This window comes from Aethalodelphis obliquidens, unplaced genomic scaffold (genome assembly GCF_003676395.1).
Source record: "Aethalodelphis obliquidens isolate GAN/ISIS:26980383/991018 unplaced genomic scaffold, ASM367639v1 scaffold47, whole genome shotgun sequence".
NCBI lineage: Eukaryota > Metazoa > Chordata > Mammalia > Artiodactyla > Delphinidae > Aethalodelphis > Aethalodelphis obliquidens.
The window spans coordinates 691,440-713,990 of NW_020837991.1; the positions used below are offsets into that span (position 1 = coordinate 691,440).

The following is a 22,551-nucleotide window of genomic DNA, read 5'->3' on the forward strand; positions in this document are numbered from 1 at the left end:
AAGAACTTGAGAAGGGTAGATGTTAATGCTTCTTTAAATGTTTGGTAGAATTGACCCATGAAGCCATCTGGTCATGAATCATTGTTTGTTGGGAGTTTTTAAAAATTGCTAATTCAGTTTCATTACTGATAATTTATCTGTTCATATTTTTTATTTCTTCCTGATTCAGTCTTTAGAGGTTGTACATTTATAGGAATTTGTCCATTTCTTCCAGGTTGCCCATTTCATTGTTTGTAGTAATCTCTTATGATCCTTTTTTTTTTTTTTGTGGTACACGGGCCTCTCACTCTTGTGGCCTCTTCCGTTGCAGAGCACAGGCTCCGGACGCACAGGCTCAGCAGCCGTGGCTCATGGGCCTAGCTGCTCTGCAGTATGTGGGATCTTCCCAGACGGGGGCACAAACTCGTGTCCCCTGCATTGGCAGGTGGACTCTCAACCACTGAGCCACCAGGGAAGCCCTCTTATGATCTTTTGTATTTCTGTAACTTCTTCCTTTTCATTTCTGATTTTATTGATTTGTGCTCTCTCTGTTTTTCTCTTGATGAGTTTGGCTAAAGGTTCATCAATCTGTATATATATATATATATATATATATATATACATGCTTATTTTAAGTTACTGATTTCTTAAGTTTGAATGATTTTTTGTGTGTGTGTGTGTGGTATGCAGGTCTCTCACTGTTGTGGCCTCTCCCATTACAGAGCACAGGCTCTGGATCTGCAGGCCCAGCAGCCATGGCTTCACGGGCACAGCCGCTCCGCGGCATGTGGGATCTTCCTGGACCAGGGCACGAACCCGTGTCCCCTGCATCTGCAGGTGGACTCTCAGCCACTGTGCCACCAGGGAAGCCCTGAATGCTTTTTAACAACCCTGCATTTTTACTCCCTCTCAATAGTTACTGTTCTTTTTTTTTTTTTTTTTTTTCTGTGTGTGTGGTATGCGGGCCTCTTACTGTTGTGGCCTCTCCCGTTGCAGAGCACAGGCTCTGGACGTGCAGGCTTAGCGGCCATGACTCACGGGCTCAGCCGCTCCTCAGCATGTGGGATCTTCCCTGACTGGGTCATGAACCCATGTCCCCTGCATTGGCAGGCGGACTCTCAACCACTGTGCCACCAGGGAAGCCCAACATTTACTGTTTTTGACATCAGATTTTACATCCTTTTGTTTTGTGTACCCCTTAACTACTTACTGCAGACATAGATGATTTTACTGCTTTTGTAAACTCCTACTATCTTTATAAGTGGTTGATCTACTACCTTAACTGTATACTTGCCTTTGTCAATAAGATTTTTCCTTTGGTAATTTTTATATTTCTAGTTGTGGCCTTTTCTTTTCTGCTTAGAGAAGTCCCTTAAAGGTGGTTTGCTGGTACTAAACTCTTCTAGATTTTGCTTGTCTGTAAATCTTTTGATCTCTTCATCAAATGTGAATGAAAGCCTTGCCAGGTACAGTATAGTTGGTTGTAGGTTTTCCCTTTTCATCACTTTGAATATATCAAATCACTCCCTTCTGGACTGCAGTTTCTGCTGAAAAATCAGCTGATAGCCTTATGGGAGTTTCCTCATACATTACTAGTTATTTTCCCTTGCTGTTTTTATTACTCTCTCCTTATCTTTAATTTTTGTAATTTTAATTATAATGTATCTTGGTGTAGATCACTTTGGGTTGATCCTATTTGGAACTTTCTGTGCTTCCTGGACCTGGATGTCTGTTTCCTTTCCCAGGTTAGAAATGTTTTCAGCAGTTATATCTTCAAATAAGTTCTCTGCCCCTTTCTCTTTCCTTCTTCTTCTGGGACCCCTATAACGTGAATGTTTGTTAGTATGCTTGATGTTGTCCCAGGAGTCTCTTAAACTGTTCCATTAATAAATTTTTCTTTTTTCTGTTCAGCTTGCATGATTCTCATTACTTTTCCAGTTCACTGACCTGTTCCTCTGTCTCATCTAATCTGCTGCAAAACTCCTTCTTGTGTATTTTTTATTTAAGTTATTGTATCCTTCAGCTCTGTTTGGTTTTTCTTTATATTTTCTAAGTTTTTGGTAAACTTCTCACTGTGTTTATCCATTCTTCTGAATTTGTTGAGCATCTTTATGGTCATTTCCATGGAAACTCTATCAGGTAGATTGTTTATCTCCACTTTGCTTTGTTCTTCTGGTGCTTTATTTTATTCCATCATTTGGAACATGTTCCTCTGTCACCTTATTTTACCTAATTCTCTATTTTTATTCCTATGCATTAGATAGAATGGTTACATTTTTGTATCTTGGAGAAGTGGCCTTATGGAAGAAATGTTCTATATGTCTCAGCAGGGCACTCCCCTCTGGTCATCAGAGCTAACTACTCTAGTGTTGCCCCCTATGTGGGCTGTGTGGGTCCTTCTGTTGTGATGGGCTGACTACTGTGGGTCGTCTGGTGGGTGGCTGGCCCCTGGTCTGGTTGGTTGCTAGGCCCTGCCTTTTGCAAAGGATTCTGGCAGCTGATGGGTGGGGCTGTGTCACAAAGTGGCTGGCTGCAGAGCCCAAATGGTTGCAGGGCTAGTGCTGCAACCACTGCTGCTCCTACTGCTACCACAGCCACAGCCAAATTTGAAGCAAATGGAGGGCCAGAGGAGCCAGATGAAGATATGGGAGTTGTTGTTCTCTTTGACTAATCACCAAAAAGCAACCAACTCAGCCAGCTTTATTTGTGAAACAAGAAAATAGAGGCTTATTTCTCTTAAAGAAAAAAAAAATGTCAAGGGTCCTGGATCTAGTGTCAGCCTATTGGTGGGCTGGGCTGGGCTTGTGGGGCTCCTGGAGCTGGTATCATCCTGCTGGTGGGGGGGGCTTAGGGGAGCGTGTCCCAGGGCTGGTGCCAGACTGCTGGTGGGTATACCAGGGTGCTGGGGTCTCTGGCTTCAGGACTCTGGGGGTCCCAGGCTTCAGGACTCTTGGGGTCCCAGAGTTGGTGTCAGTCTGCTGGTTGGCCAAGCTGGATCCTGGGGTCTCTGGCTAGAGAGCCCAGGGGGTTCTGGAGCTGGTGTCAGCTCTTTGGTAGGTGGGTCCAAATCCTGGTGTGGCTAGCTGAGGGGCCCAAGCTGTTCCAAAGCTGGTGTCGGCTTATTGGTGGGCAGGGACAGGGTCCTGGGCATTCTGGGGTAAGTGCTGGCTCTCAGTTTTTTGGTAGAGCTGCTTACCAATGTCTCTGGCCCTAAGGCCTGGGTGTCCTGGAGCTGGTGTTGGCCTGCTGGTGAGTGGGGCTGGGTCCCAACAGTCCACAGTGGTCTTGGGGCTAGTGCTGGTATGCTGATGCGTGGGTCCATGTTCTGTGCCCTCTCGTGGGTGGGGTTGTGTCCTTGGGTGGCTGGAAGGTCCTAAGGCAGTGGGTCTGCTGGTGGGTGGGGGTGTGTCCCCACCCAGCTGGTTGCTTGGCCTGAGGTGTCCCAGTACTAGTGTCAATAGGCTGGTGGGTGAGACTCGGTCCTGGTGCTTATAAGCTGGAAGGAGGATTCCAAAGTGATGCTTGCCAGCACCAATGTCCTCATGGTAGAGTGAGATCCCCAAAAGCTCTTCCACCCACATCTATGTCCCCAGGGTAAGCTCCAGTTACCTCCTTCCTCTCCAGGAGGCTCTCCAAGATCTGCAGGTCTGTCTGACACAGGCTCCTTTCAAATTACTGCTTCTGCTCTGGATCCTGGAGCATGTGAGGTTTTGTGCATGCCTTTTAAGAGTGGAGACTCTATATTCCACAGCTCTCTGACACTCCTGAAGGTAAGCCCCACTGGCCTTCTGGGGACTCATCTTCCTGGTGCAGCTGGGGGGCCTGATGTGGGGCTCAGACCTCTTGTTCTTTGTGGGGAACCACTGCAATTGTAATTATCCTCCATTTGTGGTTGCCCACACAGGGGATACTGCATCTCCACCCCTCTTATCCATCTTGTGGTTGCTTTTTCATATCTTTAGTTGCAGAAGATCTTTTCTGCCTTCAATTCTTTCTTACTGATAGTTGCTCTATAAATTGTTATAATTTTGGTGTTTCCGTGGGAGGAGGTGAGCTCAGAGTTTTTCTACTATGCCATCCTCCCCAGCTCTGATTTTGCTCTCTTTTAACAATAATCCTATAACAGAGGGAATAAACAACAAAAAATAGAGAAAGCAGACTTCATTCTGGTGGCACCCTGACCCTTATGTTTGGGATTCTGAACCTCCTCTTGTAGCTGCAGCCCTGGAACTCTGCAGGATACTTCTTGATGCTGCTTTCCCCCGTTCCTCACTGAGGAATTCCACCCCTTTGCTACTTGAGGCCTCCAAGTGAGAGGAATAAATTGCTTATACATTTTAAATGACATAGACCAAACAAAACTGCCAAGTTAAAGATGAATGAATTTTTCTAATATGCTAGTTTTCTTCATAGAAAAAGTAAACAATGTTTCACACAGCCTCCCCCATTTCTTCACTCCCTTTCTCATTCCCTTATCTAAATATAGCATGGTTTTGAATCTCAAATCCCAGAAAACTTTGAATGAATTCTTTCTTTTATTATAAAATAGCACATAAGATCTGATATGGATTAAATGTAGTATATTATCAGACTGAATTATGTGACATGACCAGTTCATCTGTCATGAACTGATTACTGTTTTTACTATTAACAAGCCAAAGTAAATAAATTGTTAAAAATTTGGACATTGAAGGGGAAAAATGATTTTACAACAATTATTACTATCTACTGGCATTTACCTGTATTCCCTTCTGGCCTTCTCCCATATGTAATATGTATTTTTACATTTTTGTGCTCATAGTAAACGTCATTTTATATTTCTTTTATGTAATTTTATATTATAAATACTATCAGTGTTGTTACATATTGTCCAAAGCTATTATTTTATATATATGTATTTCATTGAAATACAGTTGTTTTACAGTATTGTGTTAGTTTCAGGAGTACAACTTAGAGATTCAATATCTTTACAGATTATATTCCATTATAGGTTATTACAAATAATGGGTATAATTCTCTGTGCTATACAGTAGTTTGTAGCTGTACCATTTTATAGTCCCACCGACAGTGTACAAATGTTCCCTTTTCTCCACATCCTGGCCAACATTTTTTATTTGTAGACTTTTTGATGACAGCCATTCTGGCAGGTGTGAGGTAATATCTCATTGTGGTTTTGATTTGCATTTCTTTAATAGTTAGTGATATTGAGTTTCTTTCCATGTGCGTGTTAGCTATCTGTATGTCTTCTTTGGAAAAATGTCTATTTAAGTCTTCTGCCAATTTTTTTATTGGATTTTTTTTTTTAATATTCAGTTGTACGAGCTGTTTGTGTATTTTGGATATTAATCCCTTGTTAGTACCATCATTTGTAAATATTTTCTCCCATTCTGTATGTTGTCTTTTCATTTTGTTGTGCAAAAACTTTTAAGTTTGATTAGGTCCTATTTATTTATTTATTTATTTTTTGCGGTACACGGGCCTCTCACTGTTGTGGCCTCTCCCGTTGTGGAGCACAGGCTCCGGACGCGCAGGCTCAGTGGCCATGGCTCACGGGCCCAGCCACTCCATGGCATGTGGGATCCTCCCGGACCGGGGCACGAACCTGCAGTCCCTGCATCGACAGGTGGGCTCTCAACCACTGTGCCACCAGGGAAGCCCTATTTTTGTTTTTATTAATTAATTTATTTTTGTCTTGGGAGACTGATTTAAGAAAATATTACTATGATTTATGTCTGAAAATGTTTGGCCTATGTTCTCTTCTAGCAGTTTTATGGTGTCATGTCTTACGTTTAGGTCTTTAAACCATTTTAAGTTCATTTTTATATATGGTGTGCGGAAGTGCTCTAATTTCATTGTTTCACATGTGGCTGTCCAGTTTTCCCAGCATCACTTGTTGAAGAGACTGTCTTTTCTCCATTGTATATTCTTGCTCCTTTGTCATAAATTGACTGTGGGTGAGTAGGTTTATCTCTGGGACTTCTAGTCAGTTCCATTGATCTATGTGTCTGTTTTTGTGCCAATATCACACTGTTCTGATTACTGTAGTTTTGTAGTATAGTTTGAAGTCTGGTAGGGTTATACCTCCATTTTTGTTCTTTTTTCTCAAGACTGCTTTGGCAACTTGGGGTCTTTTGTGGTTCCATATAAATTTTAGAATTATTTGTTCTAATTCTGTGAAAAATATCATGGCTATTTTGATAGGGATTGTAGTAAGTCTGTAGGTTGCTTTCAGTAGTATGGCCATTTTAATAATATTAATTTTTCCAATCCAAGAGCGCAGAATATCTTTCAATTTCTTTGAACGACCTTCAATTTCCTTCATTAATTTTTATAGTTTTCATTATATAGGTCTTTCACCTCCCTTAGTTAAGATTATTCCTAGGTTTCTTTTTAGATGAGATTTTTAACAAGGTTTTTTTTTTTTTTTTACTTTCTCTTCCTGATATTTCATCATTAGTGTTTAAAAATGCAATAGATTTCTGTATATTAATCTTGTATCCTGCAACCTTGATGAATTCCTTTATTAGGTCTAATAGTTTTGAGGTGTAAACTTTAGAGTTCTCTAAATAAAATATCATGTCATCTGCAAATAGTGACAGTTTTACCTGTCTCCTTCTAATTTGGATACCTTTTATTTCTTTTTCTTTTCTGATTGCTGTGGCTAGGACTTCCAATACTATGTTAAAGAGAAGCATCTTTGTCTTTTTCCTGAATTTAGCAAGAAGGCATTTGGCTTTTCACCATCGAGCATTAGGCTGAATGTGGGTTTGTTGTAAGTGACCTTTATTATGTTGAGATGTGTTACCTTTATACCCACTTTGATGAGTGCTTTTTTTTTTAACATCTTTATTGAGGTATAATTGCTTTACATTGTTGTGTTAGTTGCAGATGTATAACAAAGTGAATCAGCTATACGTATACATATATCCCCATATCCCCTACCCCTTGTGTCTCCCTCCCTCCCACCCTCCCTAACCCACCCATCTAGGTGGTCACAAAGCACTGAGCTCATGTCCCTGTGCTCTGCAGCTTCTTCCCACTAGCTATCTATTTTACATTTGGTAGTGTATATATGCCCATGCCACTCTCTCAGTTCATCCCAGCTTACGCTTCCCACTCCCCATGTCCTCAAGTCCATTCTCTACGTCTGAATTTTTATTCCTGTCCTGCCCATAGGTTCTAAAGAACCATTCTTTTTTTTCTTTAGATTCCATATATATATGTGTTAGCATACAGTATTTGTTTTTCTCTTTTTGACTTACTTCACTCTGTAAGACACACTCTAGGTCCATCCACCTCACTACAAATAACTCAATTTCGTTTCTTTTTATGGCTGAGTAATATTCCATTGTATATATGTGCCACATCTTCTTTATCCATTCATCTGTTGATGGACACTTAGGTTGCTTCTATGTCCTGGCTATCATAAATAGAGCTGCAATGAACATTGTGGTATATGACACTTTTTGAATTATGGTATTCTCAGGGTATATGCCCAGTAGTGGGATTGCTGGGTCGTATGGTAGTTCTATTTTTAGTTTTTCAAGGAACCTCCATACTGTTCTCCATAGTGGCTGTATCAATTTACATCCCCACCAACAGTGCAAGAGGGTTCCCTTTTCTCCACATCCTCTCCAGCATTTATTATTTGTAGATTTTTGATGATGTCCATTCTGACCAGTGTGAGGTGATATCTCATTGTGATTTTTGTTTGCATTGCTCTAATGATTAGTGATGTTGAGCATCCTTTCATGTGTTTGTTGGAAATCTGTATATCTTCACTGCAGAAATATCTATTTAAGTCTTCTGCCCATTTTTAGATTGGGTTGTTTGTTTTCTTGATAATGAGTTGCATGAGCTGCTTGTATATTTTGGAGATGAATCCTTTGTCAGTTGCTTCATTTGCAAATATTTTCTCCCATTCTGAGTGTTGTCTTTTCATCTTGTTTATGGTTTCCTTTGCTGTGCAAAAGATTTTAAGTTTCATTAGGTCCCATTTATTTATTTTTGATTTTATTTCCCTTTCTTAAGGAGGTGGGTACAAAAGGACCTTGTTGTGATTTATGTCAAAGAGTGTTCTGCCTATGTTTTCCTTTAAGAGTTTTATAGTGTCTGGCCTTACATTTAGGTCTTTAATCCACTTTGAGTTTATTTTTGTGTATGGTGTTATGGAGTATTCTAATTTCATTCTTTTACATGTAGCTATCCAGTTTTCCTGGCACCACTTGTTGAACAGGCTGTCTTCTCTCCATTGTATATTTTTGCCTCCTTTGTCAAAGATAAGGTGACCATATGTGCGTGGGTTTATCTCTGGGCTTTCTATCCTGTTCCATTGATCTATATTTCTGTTTTTGTTCCAGTACCACACTTTCTTGATTACTGTAGCTTTGTAGTATAGTCTAAAGTCAGGAACCCTGATTCCTCCTCCTCCATTTTTCTTTCTGAAGATTGCTTTGGCTATTCAGGGTATTTTGTGTTTCCATACAAATTGTGAAATTTTTTATTCTAGTTCTGTGAAAATGCCATTGACTGTTTGATAGGGATTGCATTGAATGTGTAGATTGCTTTGGGCAGTATAGTATTTTCACAATGTTGATACTTTCAATCCAAGAACATGGTATATTTCTCCATCTGTTTGTATCTTCTTTAATTTCTTTCATCAGTGACTTATAGTTTTCTTCATACAGGTCCTTTGTCTCCTTACGTAGCTTTATTCCTAGGTATTTCATTCTTTTTATTGCAATGGTAAATGGGAGTGTTTCCTTAATTTCTCTTTCAGATTTTTCAACATTAGTGTATAGGAATGCAAGAGACTTCTGTGCATTAATTTTGTATCCTGCTACTTTACCAAATTCATTGATTAGCTCTAATAGTTTTCTGGTATCATCTTTAGGATTCTCTATGTATAGTACCATGTCATCTACAAACAGTGACAGTTTTGCTCCTTATCTTCTGATTTGGATTCATTTTATGTCTTTTTCTTCTCTGATTGCTGTGGCTAAAACTCCCAAATCCATGTTGAATAATAGTGGTGAGAGTGGGCAGCCTTGTCGTGTTTCTGATTTTTGACGAAATGCTTTCAGTTTTTCATCATTGAGAATGATGTTGAGTGTGCATTTGTCATATATGGCCTTTATTATGTTGAGGTGAGTTCACTGTATGCCTACCTTCTGAAGAGCTTTTAGCCTAAATGGTTTTTGAATTTTGTTGAAAGCTTTTTATGCATCTATTGAGATGATCATATGGTTTTTATCCTTCAATTTGTTATATGGTGTATCACAATGATTGATTTGCGTATATTGAAGAATCCTTTTTTTGTAACAGCTTTGTGTGGTTTTGGTATCAGGGTGATGGTGGCCTTGTAGAATGAGTTTGGGAGTGTTCCTCCCTCTGCTATATTTTGGAAGAGTTTGAGAAGGATAGGCATTAGCTCTTCTCTAAATGTTTGATAGAATTCTACTGTGAAGCCATCGGGTCCCAGGTTTTTGTTTGGTGCAAGATTTTTAATCAGTTTCAATTTCAGTCCTTGTGATTGGTCTGTTCATATTTTCTATTTTTTCCTGGTTCAGTCTCGGAAGGTTGTGGTTTTGTAAGAATTTGTCAATTTCTTCCAGGTTGTCCCTTTTATTGGCATATAGTTGCTTGTAGTAATCTCTCGTGATCCTTTGTATTTCTGCAGTGTCAGTTGTTACTTTTCCCTTTTCATTTCTAATTCTGTTGATTTGAGTCTTCTCCCTGTTTTTCTTGATGAGTCTGGCTAATGGCTTATCAATTTTGTTTATCTTCTCAAAGAACCAGCTTTTACTTTTATTGATCTTTGCTATTGTTTCCTTCATTTATTTTTCATTTATTTATGATCTGATCTTTATGATTTCTTTCCTTCTGCTAACTTTGGGGTTCTTTTGTTCTTCTTTCTCTAATTGCTTTAGGTGTAAGCTTAGGTTCTTTATTTGAAATGTTTCTTGTTTCTTGAGGTAGGTTTTTATTGCTATAAACTTCCCCCATAGAACTTCTTTTGCTGCATCCCATAGGTTTTGGGTCGTCGTGTTTTCATTTTCATTTCTTTCTTGGTCTTTTTTATTTCCCCTTTTCTTCAGTGACCTCTTGGTTATATAGTAGTGTATTGTTTAGCCTCCATATGTTTGTATTTTGTTACAGTTTTTTTCCCCTGTAATTGATATCTAGTCTCATAGCATTGTGGTCAGAAAAGATACCTGATATGATTTCAATTTTCTTAAATTTACCAAGGCTTGAATTGTGACCCAAGATATGATCTATCCTGGAGAATGTTCTGTAAGCACTTGAGTAGAAAGTCTATTCTGTTGTTTTTGGATGGAATGTCCTATATATATCAATTAAGACCATCTTGTTTAATGTATCATTTAAAGCTTGTGTGTCCTTATTTATTTTCATTTTGGATGATCTGTCCTTTGGTGAAAGGGGGGTGTTAAAGTCCCCTACTATGGTTGTGTTACTGTTGATTCCCCCGTTTATGGCTGTTAGCATTTGCCTTATATATTGAGCTGCTCTTATGTTCGGTGCATCAATATTTATAATTGTTATATCTTCTTTTTGGATTGATCCCTGTGTCATTATATAGTGTTCTTCTTTGTTGTTGTAATAGTCTTTATTTTAAAGTCTATTTTGTGTTATATAAGAATTGCTGCTCCAGCTTTCTTTTGATTTCCATTTGCATGTAATATCTTTTTCCCTCCCCTCACTTTCAGTCTGTATGTGTCCCTAGGTCTGAAGTGTGTCTCTTGTAGATAGCATATATATGGGTCTTGTTTTTGTATCCATTTATCCAGTCTATGTATTTTGGTTGGAGCATTTAATCCATTTACATTTAAGGTAATTATCGATATGTATGTTCCTTTTACCATTGTCTTAATTGTTTTGGGTTTGTTAATGTAGGTCTTTTCCTTCTCTTGTGTTTCCTATCTAGAGAAGTTCCTTAGCATTTGTTGTAAAGATGCTTTTGTGGTGCTGAATTCTCTTCGATTTTGCTTGTGGGTAAAGGTTTTAATTTCTCTGTTGAATTTGAATGAGACCCTGATGGGTAGAGTAATCTTGGTTGTGGGTTTCTCCCTTTCATCACTTTAAAAAGATCCTTCCACTCCCTTCTGGATTGCAGAATGTCTGCTGAACAATCAGCTGTTAACCTTATGGGGATTCCCTGTATGTTATTTGTTGCTTTTCTCTTGCTGCTTTTAATATTTTTTCTTTGTATTTAAGTTTTGATAGTTTGATTAATATGTTTCTTGTCATGTTTCTTCTTGGATTTATCCTTTATGGAACTCTGCGCTTCCTGGACTTGATTGACTATATCCTTTCTCATATTAGGGAAGTTTTCAAATATAATCTCTTCCAATATTTTCTCAGTCCCTTTCTTTTTCTCTTCTTCTGGGACCCCTATAATTCAGATACTGGTGTGTTTAATGTTGTCCCAGAGGTCTGTGTGATTGTCCTTAATTCTTTTGATTTTTCTTTTTTTCTCCTCTGCACTAGTTATTTCCTCTATTTTATCTTCTGGGTTACTTGTCTGTTCTTCTGCCTCAGTTATCCTGCTATTGATTCCTTCTAGAGAATCTTTAATTTCATTTATTGTGTTGTTCATCATTGTTTGTTTGCTCTTTAGTTCTTCTAGGTCCTTGTTAAACGTTTCCTGTATTTTCTCCATTCTATGTTCAAGGTTTTGGGTCATCTTTACTATCAGTGCTCTGAATTCTTTTTTAGGTAGCCTGCCTATTTTCTCTTCATTTGTTTGGTCTGTTGGGTTTTTATCTTGCTCCTTCATCTGCTGTGTATTTCTCTGTCTTCTTATTGGCTTAACTTACTTTGTTTGTGGTCTCCTTTTCGCGGGCTGTCAGTTTGTAGTTCCCATTGTTTTTGGTGTCTGCCCCCAGTGGGTAAGGTTGGTTCAGTTGCTTGTGTAGGCTTCCTGATGGAGGGGACTGGTGCCTGTTTTCTGGCAGATGAGCCTGGATCTTTTCTTTCTGGTGGGCAGAATCGCATCTGGTGGTGTTTTTGGGGGGTGTCTGTGAACTTCGTATGATTTTAGGCAGCCTCTTTGCAAATGGGTAGGCTTGTGTTCCTGTCTTGCTAGTTGTTTGTCGTGGGGTTTCCAGCACTGGAGCTTGCTGGTAGTTGGGTGGAGCTGGGTCTTAGCATTGTGACGGAGATCTCTGGGAGAGCTCTTGCTGACTGATATTCCGTGGGACGTGGAGCTCTCTGGTGGTCCAGTGTTCTGAACTAGACAATTGTGGTAAAAAATCTGACTGGTATCTTGGATTTTTCTTTGCTGGGTGATATATCCTGACCAACATGCCATCCCCTCTGCACCGGCTAAGGGAGTATTCAAAGAAGCAGTTAAAATGCATTGCAGGAAACATGGGCACGAGGATCCTCAGGGAGTACACAAAGCAGGGACCACTTAATTTCTCCTGGATGATGTGGAAGGGTTGTGAGATCTGAAGGAAGATGACATCCTATACAAACAATGTTGAAAGAAAGCATATTATATATATAAACGCCCTAGACAAGGGTGGAAGCCTGTTACAAGAAGTAAAAGTATTTCTGAAAGTTTGAAGAGTAGATTTGGGTAAAGGGAGTTAAAGAAAATCTAGAGGTGAAGCTGAGGTGACATGCAGGTGGTGTATCTTAAAGGACTCTTTAAAACCTGATGAGTGTTTTTATCATGAATGGATGTTGAATTATGTCAAATGCTTTTTCTGAGTCTATTGAGATGATCATGTTTTTGTCTTTCCTTTTGTTAATGTGCTGTATCACATTGATAGGCATACAGTGAACCATCCTTGTAACCCTGGAACCAATCCAACTTGGTCATGGTGTATGATCCTTCTTATGTATTGTTGGATTTGTTTGCTAATATTTTGTTGAGGAATTTTGCATCTATATTCATCAAGGATATTGGCTTGTAATTTTTCTTCGTAGTGTCCTTGTGTGGTTTTTATATCAGGAAAATGGTGGCCTAATAAAATGAATTTTGCAGTGTTCCTTTCTCTTCAATCTTTTGGAATGGTTTGAGAAGGATAGGTATACATTCTTCTTTATATGTTTGGTAAAGTTTCTCAGTGAATCTTTCCAGTCTTTGTTTTTTGTTCACAGGGAGTTTTTTTTTTTTAAATTACAGATTCTATTTCACTTCTAGTGATCAGTCTCTTCAAATTTTCTGTTTCTTCTTCACTCAGTGTTAGCAGTCTGTATGTTTCTAGAAATTTGTTCATTTCTTCTAGGTTGTCCAATTTGTTGGCATATAACTGTTCATAGTATTCTCATAATTATTTATATATCTTTAGTATTGGTTGTTATTTCTCCTCTTTAATTCTAATTTTGTTTATTTGTGTCCTTGCTTTTCTTCTTGGTGAGACTTGGTGTGATTTGTCAATTTTGTTCATCTTTTTAGAAAACCAGCTCTTGGTTTTATTGATCTTTTATATTGTTTTCTTAAAATCTCTATTTTATTTATTTCCTCTCTGATCTCTATATTTCCTTCCTTTTGCTGACTTTGTTCTTCTTTTTCTGTTTCTTTTATTTGGTAGGTTAAGTATTTGGTAGGTTAATTTGTTCATTTGAGATTTTTCTTTTATGTCAAGGAATGCCAGTATCACTATGAATTTCCCTTATAGAACTGCTTTTGCTGCATCCCATAGCTTTTGGAAAGTTGTGTTTTCGTTTTCATTTGTCTTGAGGTATTTTCTGATTTCCACTTTGATTTTATCATTGACCCATTGGTGTTTTAGTAGCATGTTATTTAGTCTCCACTGTTTTCTCTTTTTCTTTCTGTTGTTCAGCTCTAGTTTCATACTGTTGTGGTCGACAAACATGCTTGATATTATTGCTATCTTCCTAAATAGATGAGTCTATTTTTGTGACCTAGTATGTAGTCTGTCCTAGAGAAATTTCCTTGAAAAGTGTATAGTCTGCATTTTGGGGGGATGTAGTCACCTGTAAATGTTCATTACATTCAACTGGTCTATTCTGTCATTTAGGACCTCTGATGCCTTATTGATTTTTTTGTCTGGTTGATCTGTCCATTGATGTCAGTGGGGGTGTTAAAGTCTCTTGCTATTTTTGTATTATTTTCAATTTCTCCCTTTAAGTTTGTTAGTATTTGCTTTATATATTTAGGTGCTCCTGTATTGGTTGTGTATATGTTAATAAGTATTGTATCCTCTTCTTATATTGATCCTTTCATCATTATTTAATGTCCTTCTTTGTCTTTCATTATAGCCTTTGTTTTAAAGTCTATTTTGTCTGATATGGATATTGCTACCCCTGTTTTCTTGTCATTTTAATCTGCATGAAATATCTTTTTCCATCCCTTCACTTTCAGTCTGTGTGTTTTTCTCACTGAAGTGAGTCTCTTGTAGGCAATGTATTGAAGGGTCTTTCTTTGTTATTCAATCAGCCACCCTATGTCTTTTGATCAGCACATTTAGTCCATTGACATTTAATAATTATTGATAGGCAAGTACTTATTACCATTTTATTCTGTATTTTACAGTTGTTTTTGCAGTTCTTCTTTGTTCATTTCTTCTTATTATTTTTCTTGTTGTGGTTTGATGATTTTCTCTTGTATTACACTTGAGTTCCTTTCTTTTTGGTTTTTGTGAATCCATTCTATGTTTTTGATTTGTAGTTACTCTGGTTTTCAAGTATGTTAACCCACAACTATATCTATTTGCTTTAGATGGAGAGTCATATAAGTTCAAACACATTCTAAAAGATCTACATCTTTTTAAACATCTTTATTGGAGTATAATTGCTTTACAATTGTGTGTTAGTTTCTGCTTTATAGCAAAGTGAATCAGTTATACATACACACATGTTTCCATATGTTTCCATATCTCTTCCCTCCTGCGTCTCCCTCCCTCTCACCCTCCCTTTTCCACCCCTCTATGCGGTCACAAACCACTTAGCTGATCTCCCTGTGCTACGTGGCTGCTTCCCACTAGCTATCCACTTTACACTTGGTAGTGTATATATGTCCATGCCACTCTCTCACTTTGTCACAGCCTACCCTTCCCCCTTCCCATATCGTCAAGTCCATGATCTAGTAGGTCTGTGTCTTTATTCCTGTCTTACCCTTAGGTTCTTTATGACCTTCTTTTTTTCTTTTCTTAGATTCCATATATATGTGTTAGCATACAGTATTTGTTTTCTCTTTCTGACTTACTTCACTCTGTATGACAGACTCTAGGTCCATCCACCCCACTACAAATAACTCAGTTTCATTCCTCTTTATGGCTGAGTAATATTGCATTGTATATATGTGCTACATCACCTAAGTGTCCATCAACAGATAAACGTTCTTGAATCTAGCCACAACCATCAGTGAGCACAGTCATCATTTTGTGTTGGTGATCCCTTTCCTTCACTGTGTTTTTCAGGTCTCACCCTCCTTTCCCCCAGTTCTTCAGCTGCAGTTCTAAAGACCCCTGCTTTACAGAAAGCACACCTTTGCTGAGGAATTTCTCACAAGAGAAAGGGTGAGGTGTTTTTTTTTCTTTCTTTCTTATAAAATTAAGAAATCTCTGAGCATTATCCTTTGCACTTATGCTGGAGAATTTCTTCCTGAGATATGAATTTTTACCTTACATGTATGGTCTCTGCTAGATCCTTGTCAATTCAATGTGTGTTCATGATTCTAGTGGTTGTATTCTGTGCCTTATGAATTGCCAAGTAACCTTGAGCATAACCCTGCAATGATTGAATAGCACATGTACACACTCATGCATACACACAGCTGGGAAAGGCCATCTTACCAGGCCAGGGCTTCTCAACCAGGGTCGAGGTTGGCACTGTCAGGAGACATTTTTTGCTGTCACCAAAGGGGGAGGGGCACTACTGGCATTTAGGGTAGAGGACAGGGCTGCTGCTAAACATCGTGCATTGCACAGGACATCTCCCCACAACAAAGAATTATCTGGCTCAAATGTCAATAGTTATGAAGTTGAAAAATGTATGATTTAAAAGAAAACTCTATTTCCTGTAAGTTTGAAGTTCCTTTTTCTTGTTGTGAACCAGTCCTAAAGCAGTGATAAGAGTTCAGGAGAATGACAATGTCCTGTTGAGCTAACTGGATTCGAAAGGCATAGATTGAGAGGCATAACATAATAGATTGTGGCTCTTGTGTCAATATTGCCACCCCACAAGTATTCCATGTATTTCCACAGGAAAATTCTGGGCTTGGTGCAGCCTTACTAGAGTCAAGTGCTGACTGACAATCTGTACTGAATGAGTTGTTCAGTTGTTCAGGGATTCAACCAAAATTAAATGGATATATCCACATGTAATTTTGATAAATTTTATGATACCCCTTGATTCATCCTTCTAGATATAGGTCCCATTCTTGGGCCCATCTAGTCCAGTACTGACGTCCCCGACTCCTGCTCGTGCTCATGTAGATGTTGGGTGGGAAAGCTAGTTAGGCCATCTCCCCTACAGCTCCATTACAGATAGATACCTACAAAGAGGAGAAAAGGCTTACACCACTCACTGTGCTTCAGGATGTGTATAACAGGACCAGGTATTGAGAACTCCGGCACAGTCAAAGAGAAAGGAAAAAACTGAAATGAGCTGGAGCTGGTCTGAGCCAGAAAAAGCTGTACTGGAAAGTTCCAAACTCAGAACAAGCTGATGTTTCTTGAAGGTCCACAATTTATTTTGAAGACTGTGTGACCCCAGACGATTTCCCTCCAGTCCAGGGTCTGTGACGTCAAGAAAGACCCATTCCCACCAGTCTGACAGTACTACAATATCGATGGTCCTTTGAAAAACAAGTATTGATTATACATTTCACGCTTACCCCTGAGATGAAGTGTTGCTTTGGAGATGCTACTATTTCCGTGAAAATAACCACAAAGCCTCGATTTCCAGGTCACGGTGCGTGCCCGTTTGCCACCCAGAGTTCATCACTGCTGAAGAATCTTGGGAGAACAGCTCAGCTGAGTGGGAGGGCGGATCCCTGCTGAGCAGAGAGTTGGTAGGTTCCTCTGGATCCGCCTCCTCAGAGAAGGGGGAGCTTCTGGACAGCGCTCACATCGGGTTCCGCCGTCTTTCCAAGTTGAGGTAGGAAGACTTGGAGTGCCAGCACTGGCACAGGGTGTTGGTCGCACAGTGCACGCCGCCCACCTGGGACTGGGCTGGGGAGTGGGGTGTGGTGCGGGTATTGCCCGCACGACATTGTTCCTGAGGACAGGGTGGAGGTGAGGAAGAAGGCTAGGTGGCACTTTCCTGGAAGGTAATCTTCCTTTCCTCCAGGCCCTAGAAGACAGATAAAGCGGCGTTCAAACCAGCATGGAGCCTTTAAGGCTACAAGAAAACCCAATTACAGACTTAAATGATGAACACCCTACACACCTGTCCTTTCTGTTGTGTGGCTGGGGTCTTCAAGCCCATGAGGCTTTGTGGATGAAGTAGTCCCCGTGGTGTTTTAGAAGGTGATATTATCATTTGTATTCAGTGATGAAGCACGTTATTAGAAGGGTTCTGCACAGGAAGGAGAAAGAGGGTTTTTAGGGGTGATGCAGCTGCAGGTGGGGCCGAGAGAGGCCGAGTCCTCCGTGCATGCATAGGAGGGCAGAGGACACACATGCGCTGGGGATCTGAGGGAATTTTGCAGCATCCCCCGCGCGGGTCAGAGCAGGAGAGATCTGTCCCTTGTTTGTCTGTTGAGGCTTCTGCGTGAGCATTTACTTGAAGGAGGGGTTCCGCTGAGAGCCACACATTTGAAAGTGGCATTTCCAGGGACACAATACCAGGACCACCAAGGTCCCCATTATGTATCTGCTCCGAGGTAGCTGAGGAACCAGCAGGGCTGGGCATGTCTGTGCAGCTGTCTCCTTGTTGCCTGGCATTCCCCTCGTTCCACAGCCTTCTGTGGGCTTCCACTAAAATAGTCTATGTGAAAACCCATGGATAGGTGAGAAGACACCATGAAGCTATCGAATATTAGTGTTATTATTTCTCTACATTAGGGGGCCCAGCTTTTCTGAAGCTCTTTGAAGAGCTGATTAGAAGTGTACCTACCTGCCTCCCAAAGTGTATCTGTCTTTACCTAGAGAGGTCCACTCTCAGTTGTCCTACTGATCTTTCAGGCAATCCTGAGAGGTAGGTGAGGTACTTCAGAGAGGGTAAGGATTTTGCCTGAGGTCATGCAGGTTGTGAGAGGAGCAAAGGGGTGGGGGGAGGAATGTGACCCCAGGTCCCCCACCAGTGCTTGACCATGGAGATGTCTTTTCCCACCATGCCTCCCAGCCATGTGTAGTTTCTTCACCTTGACTGGTCTTAGCTCTTCTCATAGGTGTGACAAATATTGGTCGACTAATGTGCTATAAAATTATCTGAATAATGTGAAAGTGTGTGAACAGGGACCTGGCCCCATAGATCACCATGATGGTAAGCGCTGACACTGTTAACACCCTTCTCCAGCTGGCTGCCTCACAACTCCAGAGGATGCGAGCTTCCTCAAATGTCCCATACCACGGAAAATAGAACTAAGTACATTTAAGCCTTTACATTCAGTGGTTGTTTTATCTTCTACGATTCATAAAATAGTTGCCTCAAACTTGCCACTTAACTGGAAGACTTAATGCCATTCTTTTTAACATGTCTAGAAAGTACTACACATGTTTGTTGAAGAAACTTGTAAAAATTATTTTGGATGGTCAGTCTGCTGTATATGTCAGTTATGTAGAAAGAAATTAGTATTTAAAATAGTTCAACTGGGCCAAGACAGGAATAAAGACGCAGACCTACTAGAGAATGGACTTGAGGATATGGGGAGGGGGAAGGGTAAGCTGGGACAAAGTGAGAGAGTGGCATGGACATATATACACTACCAAATGTAAAATAGATAGCTAGTGGGAAGCAGCCGCATAGCACAGAGAGATTAGCTCAGTGCTTTTTGACCACCTAGAGGGGTGGGATGGGGGGGTGGGAGGGAGGGAGATGCAGGAGGGAGGAGATGTGGGGATGTGTGTATATGTATGGCTGATTTACTTTGTTATAAAGCAGAAACTGACACACCATTGTAAAGCAATTATACTCTAATAGATGTTTCAAAAAAAAGTATTAAAAATAGTTAAATTAATGCTTCCTGCTTTAAAAGGAAATGTTTTTTGATTCCTATTTGAATAGGAGCTATTGATCATAATTTGGAAGGGTGAAATATTACTCATCAAATTCATTAAATCTGAGAGAATGCAAAAGAAGGTTTTACCATTTTGAAAGGATCAGAAAGGTTTTGCAAAAGATATCTCTATATAGACTTTATTCCTTTGTTCTACAAACATGTGTCAAGCACAGGCTGTGTACCAGCACCCTTCCTTTTGCAGGGCCAGAGCACAAATACCCCAGGGCTTGCTCTTGAGGAGTGGCCAGGGGAGAGCACTCCCCAGCACTAGGCAGTGATTGTGTCTTCAGGAGGTAGGATCTGGTGGACCCTGGGGAGGTGACAGGAGCAGAGATAAGCCTGGAGTGGCTGCCAGGCCCACATTTGCCAAGGACCTGAGGGCTACAATTAACAAGTGTGTAATGATGACTGGGCCAGGGTGCCATCATGAGTCCTAAGAGGGCCTGAATGTCTATTGAATTATCTCCTAAGGAATTCTTAAAGGACTCTGCTGGTACAACTGGTTATAACATTGCAATTTCTTTCTTGAATTGCTTGGTTATGTCTCAGTCGATGTTTATTTGATGATCAAATCCATATGCCTACCTTCCAGAAAACTTAGGGGAAAATAATTGATAAAGATGAATCTGAGAGCTGAGATGAAGCTTGTTTCCAGGAAACTAGAGCCTTTAAAAGGCTAGTGAAGAGGCTCAAATCTTGATCTTCAGCATCTCTGATAAGAAGCAGTGTTCAGACACTCAGGGTTAAGTTTGTTCCCCTCTATAACCTCCACAAATCTGCTGTTGTCCTCAGCAGTATCCTCTTTCATACCATGTAATGGGAAGAATTTCACACATGTGCTTTGAGATAAACATTACCCAAGGCTTCAGCAGGCATCTGAGGTTTGACAGTTTGGGGCACATGCAAGCAGGACTGCTGTCAGTGTGACCTGGGGCCTGTCTTTTCTCTTGCAGGTGCTGTGTGCAGTGGCTGAAAGTCACGGGCTTATTTGTCTTTGTGGTGCTGTGCTCTGTGAGTACCATGGCACCCTGAGCTCTGCTGTCTGCTCAGCAGAGCCCCCGGGTGCATTGTGCTGGGTAGCAGGACACCTGAGGTGTGGGGCTTACACATTTCTTTGGAGGTGTTACTGAGGGTGTGTGGAATGGCAGCCTGGGGGTGGCTAGGGAGCCCTGCCCTTAGCAATGCTCCTCTGTTGTTGTTCCCAGTCATACAATGGAAGCCCTGAGGACCTGGCTTTGCTCTGTGGAAGGCAGTTAGCTTACCCGCAGGTCTCAATTCCCACCTTAAGCGGCTTACCAAATTCTCTTTTCAGCCACAAGCAGTAAACACTCTTTAGTTGTGTTGGGACATGTCTAGCAATCATGGGTGCCCCCAGGAATGTCTCAGTGCCCCTTTGGGATGGCTCCCAGCTGACCCACCCTGTCTGGGAGAGAGTGAAGTTCTATGTTTGCCCCTTCCCTGGAGGCTGCTCTGATTTTACTTGCCCATACATCCCCAGGGAGGGCTGCAGAGCCAGGGCCCTGGAGGTGACCTAAGTGTTCCCTCTGGCCTGAGGGGTCACGAGTTTCACTGCCAGCATTTGTGTGGTGTGTGCCCTGATGTAGCCCTAGCTGAGATCACATTGTATGCACTCAAAATATATTTGCTGAATGAGTGAGTGTGAGGCCCCCCATTTGCGTGTGTGCATGGGGGTGTGAGGCCCCCATGTCTGTGTGTCTGTGTGTGTGCACAAAGGTGTGAGGTACCAAGTGCCTGGCTGTGTGTTTGTGTGTGTGCATGCCTCTGTGTGACGTGTGGGTCTTTTTCTGTCTGTGAGCATTTTGACGTTGTGTGTGTGCCTAGGGACATTGTTAGAGTTAATAGTTACTTATTTTTAGCATTGGCATAGGATAGTTTGTGTGGGCCAGTTTTGGGAGACACCAGTAGGTGGTTTGTATGTGCCACTGTGACAGGGTATGAGATTGTAAGCAAGGAAGGGGTGGGTGAGTGGTGTTTCCATACCTGTGCCCTGTGGACTCCAGGACTGGTATGGCTGTGGCTTTTCTCTGTAGGCAGCCTGTGGCGACAGCCATGCTGGCTGCCCTTTGTGACTAGAAGCTGTGTATGTGACCATGTGTAGCTGTGAATACATGGTCTTCATTATCTGTGTGTGTGGGCATGAGGGTTGGGACTCTATGTGTGTGCAGGATTGTACATGACAAGAGTCTCCTCTTCTCAGTGTGACATATAGGGAACAATGTTGCATTTCAGACAGCAAGGGTGCATGAAGTCAATACTGGCTGAATTGAAATGAGTAGAGGCATTCTTTAATAATCCACATGGGAGGAGAGCAGTGGCACAGAGAAAGGAAATCTAAGCACAGAACAAAAAAAAATTGCATTGAACTCTGAAAACTTCATGAGTTTACTGTTTTGGCTACAAGTTTGCCTTTCTACTTCCTATTCACACAGTTGTGTGGTTCTGAAACCCCAGCTGCTTAGCATAGCCTGATGGGTGGGTGTACTGGGCTATCCAAGGAGGAGGTATGGGTGGCCCAAGTCTCCCCTGACCCCTGAGAGCTGACCTGAGCTCTGTGTCTAGTCTTCATCCTTCTTCTGGTAATTGAAATTTTGGTGATTTGTGGACACAATCCAAAACAGAATTTGAGGAATTTGTTTTGAACTTCTGTAATCTGTTATCTCATCATCACTTTTACTTTCTGATGAAGTATAAGATACTCTGCAAATTCCACAAGCATGTGCTCCCACCATCATATGGGTTGTATTTCCTACTCTCCAGTATGGGAAAACCATGTTTACCCTCCTCTGATGATTTAATTTTATGGCTGGGTATTTAATCCTTAAAATTGGCAAATATCAATAATCAAGGCCCATTGTAGCAGAAAATAGTATAATGGATCAGAATTTTATCTTTTACTATCTCAGAAAAGCTATTTAGAGTAAGCTGGTGAATTTTGGATACATCAAGCAGCACCATTATCATACCCGTATTTTCAGCTCTTATCAAAGTTACTTAAATCCTATTGCTCTCACACCACAAATCTATCATTAAATGTTTCTGATTGTTACAGATTTTATTTAGCCTGTATCCAGATGAAGGAAAGTTCTGGCAGTTGCTGGCTGTGTCACCGCTGGAAAGCTACTGTATCCAAACCTGTACTTAGATGGACAGTCGCCCATGGTTGAGTCACAAAGTGAAGAGACCCGAAAACTATCATGACTGTTGCCCAAGGTCACAGCCTAAGCAATTCCTCCCTGTGTGTGTTTTGTTCCTCCAGGACGTTTGGTGAAAGATGAGGCTTCAGAACAGAAGGGGAGGGGCACTAGTGAGACTGCGATGGGTGGGTGGTGGTGAGGTTCCCCATGGAAGAGTGACAGCAGCCAAACAGTGCATTTTAGTTAAGGCCCGGCTTC

General features: G+C 40.8%; 1 protein-coding gene across 5 annotated transcripts in view; it reads left to right on the top strand.

Moving 5' to 3' along the window:
• The window catches only part of OCA2 (OCA2 melanosomal transmembrane protein), a 257,199-nt gene that overhangs the window by 32,202 nt on the left and 202,446 nt on the right, over window positions 1–22,551 (top strand). For all 5 annotated transcript variants that reach the window (XM_027082471.1, XM_027082468.1, XM_027082473.1 and 2 more), the window contains 4 exons: window positions 15,393–15,491; window positions 16,882–17,073; window positions 20,092–20,149; window positions 22,209–22,281. In XM_027082471.1, coding sequence (XP_026938272.1) covers window positions 15,393–15,491; window positions 16,882–17,073; window positions 20,092–20,149; window positions 22,209–22,281 — 422 coding nt within the window. The remainder of the gene's footprint in view (window positions 1–15,392; window positions 15,492–16,881; window positions 17,074–20,091; window positions 20,150–22,208; window positions 22,282–22,551) is intronic.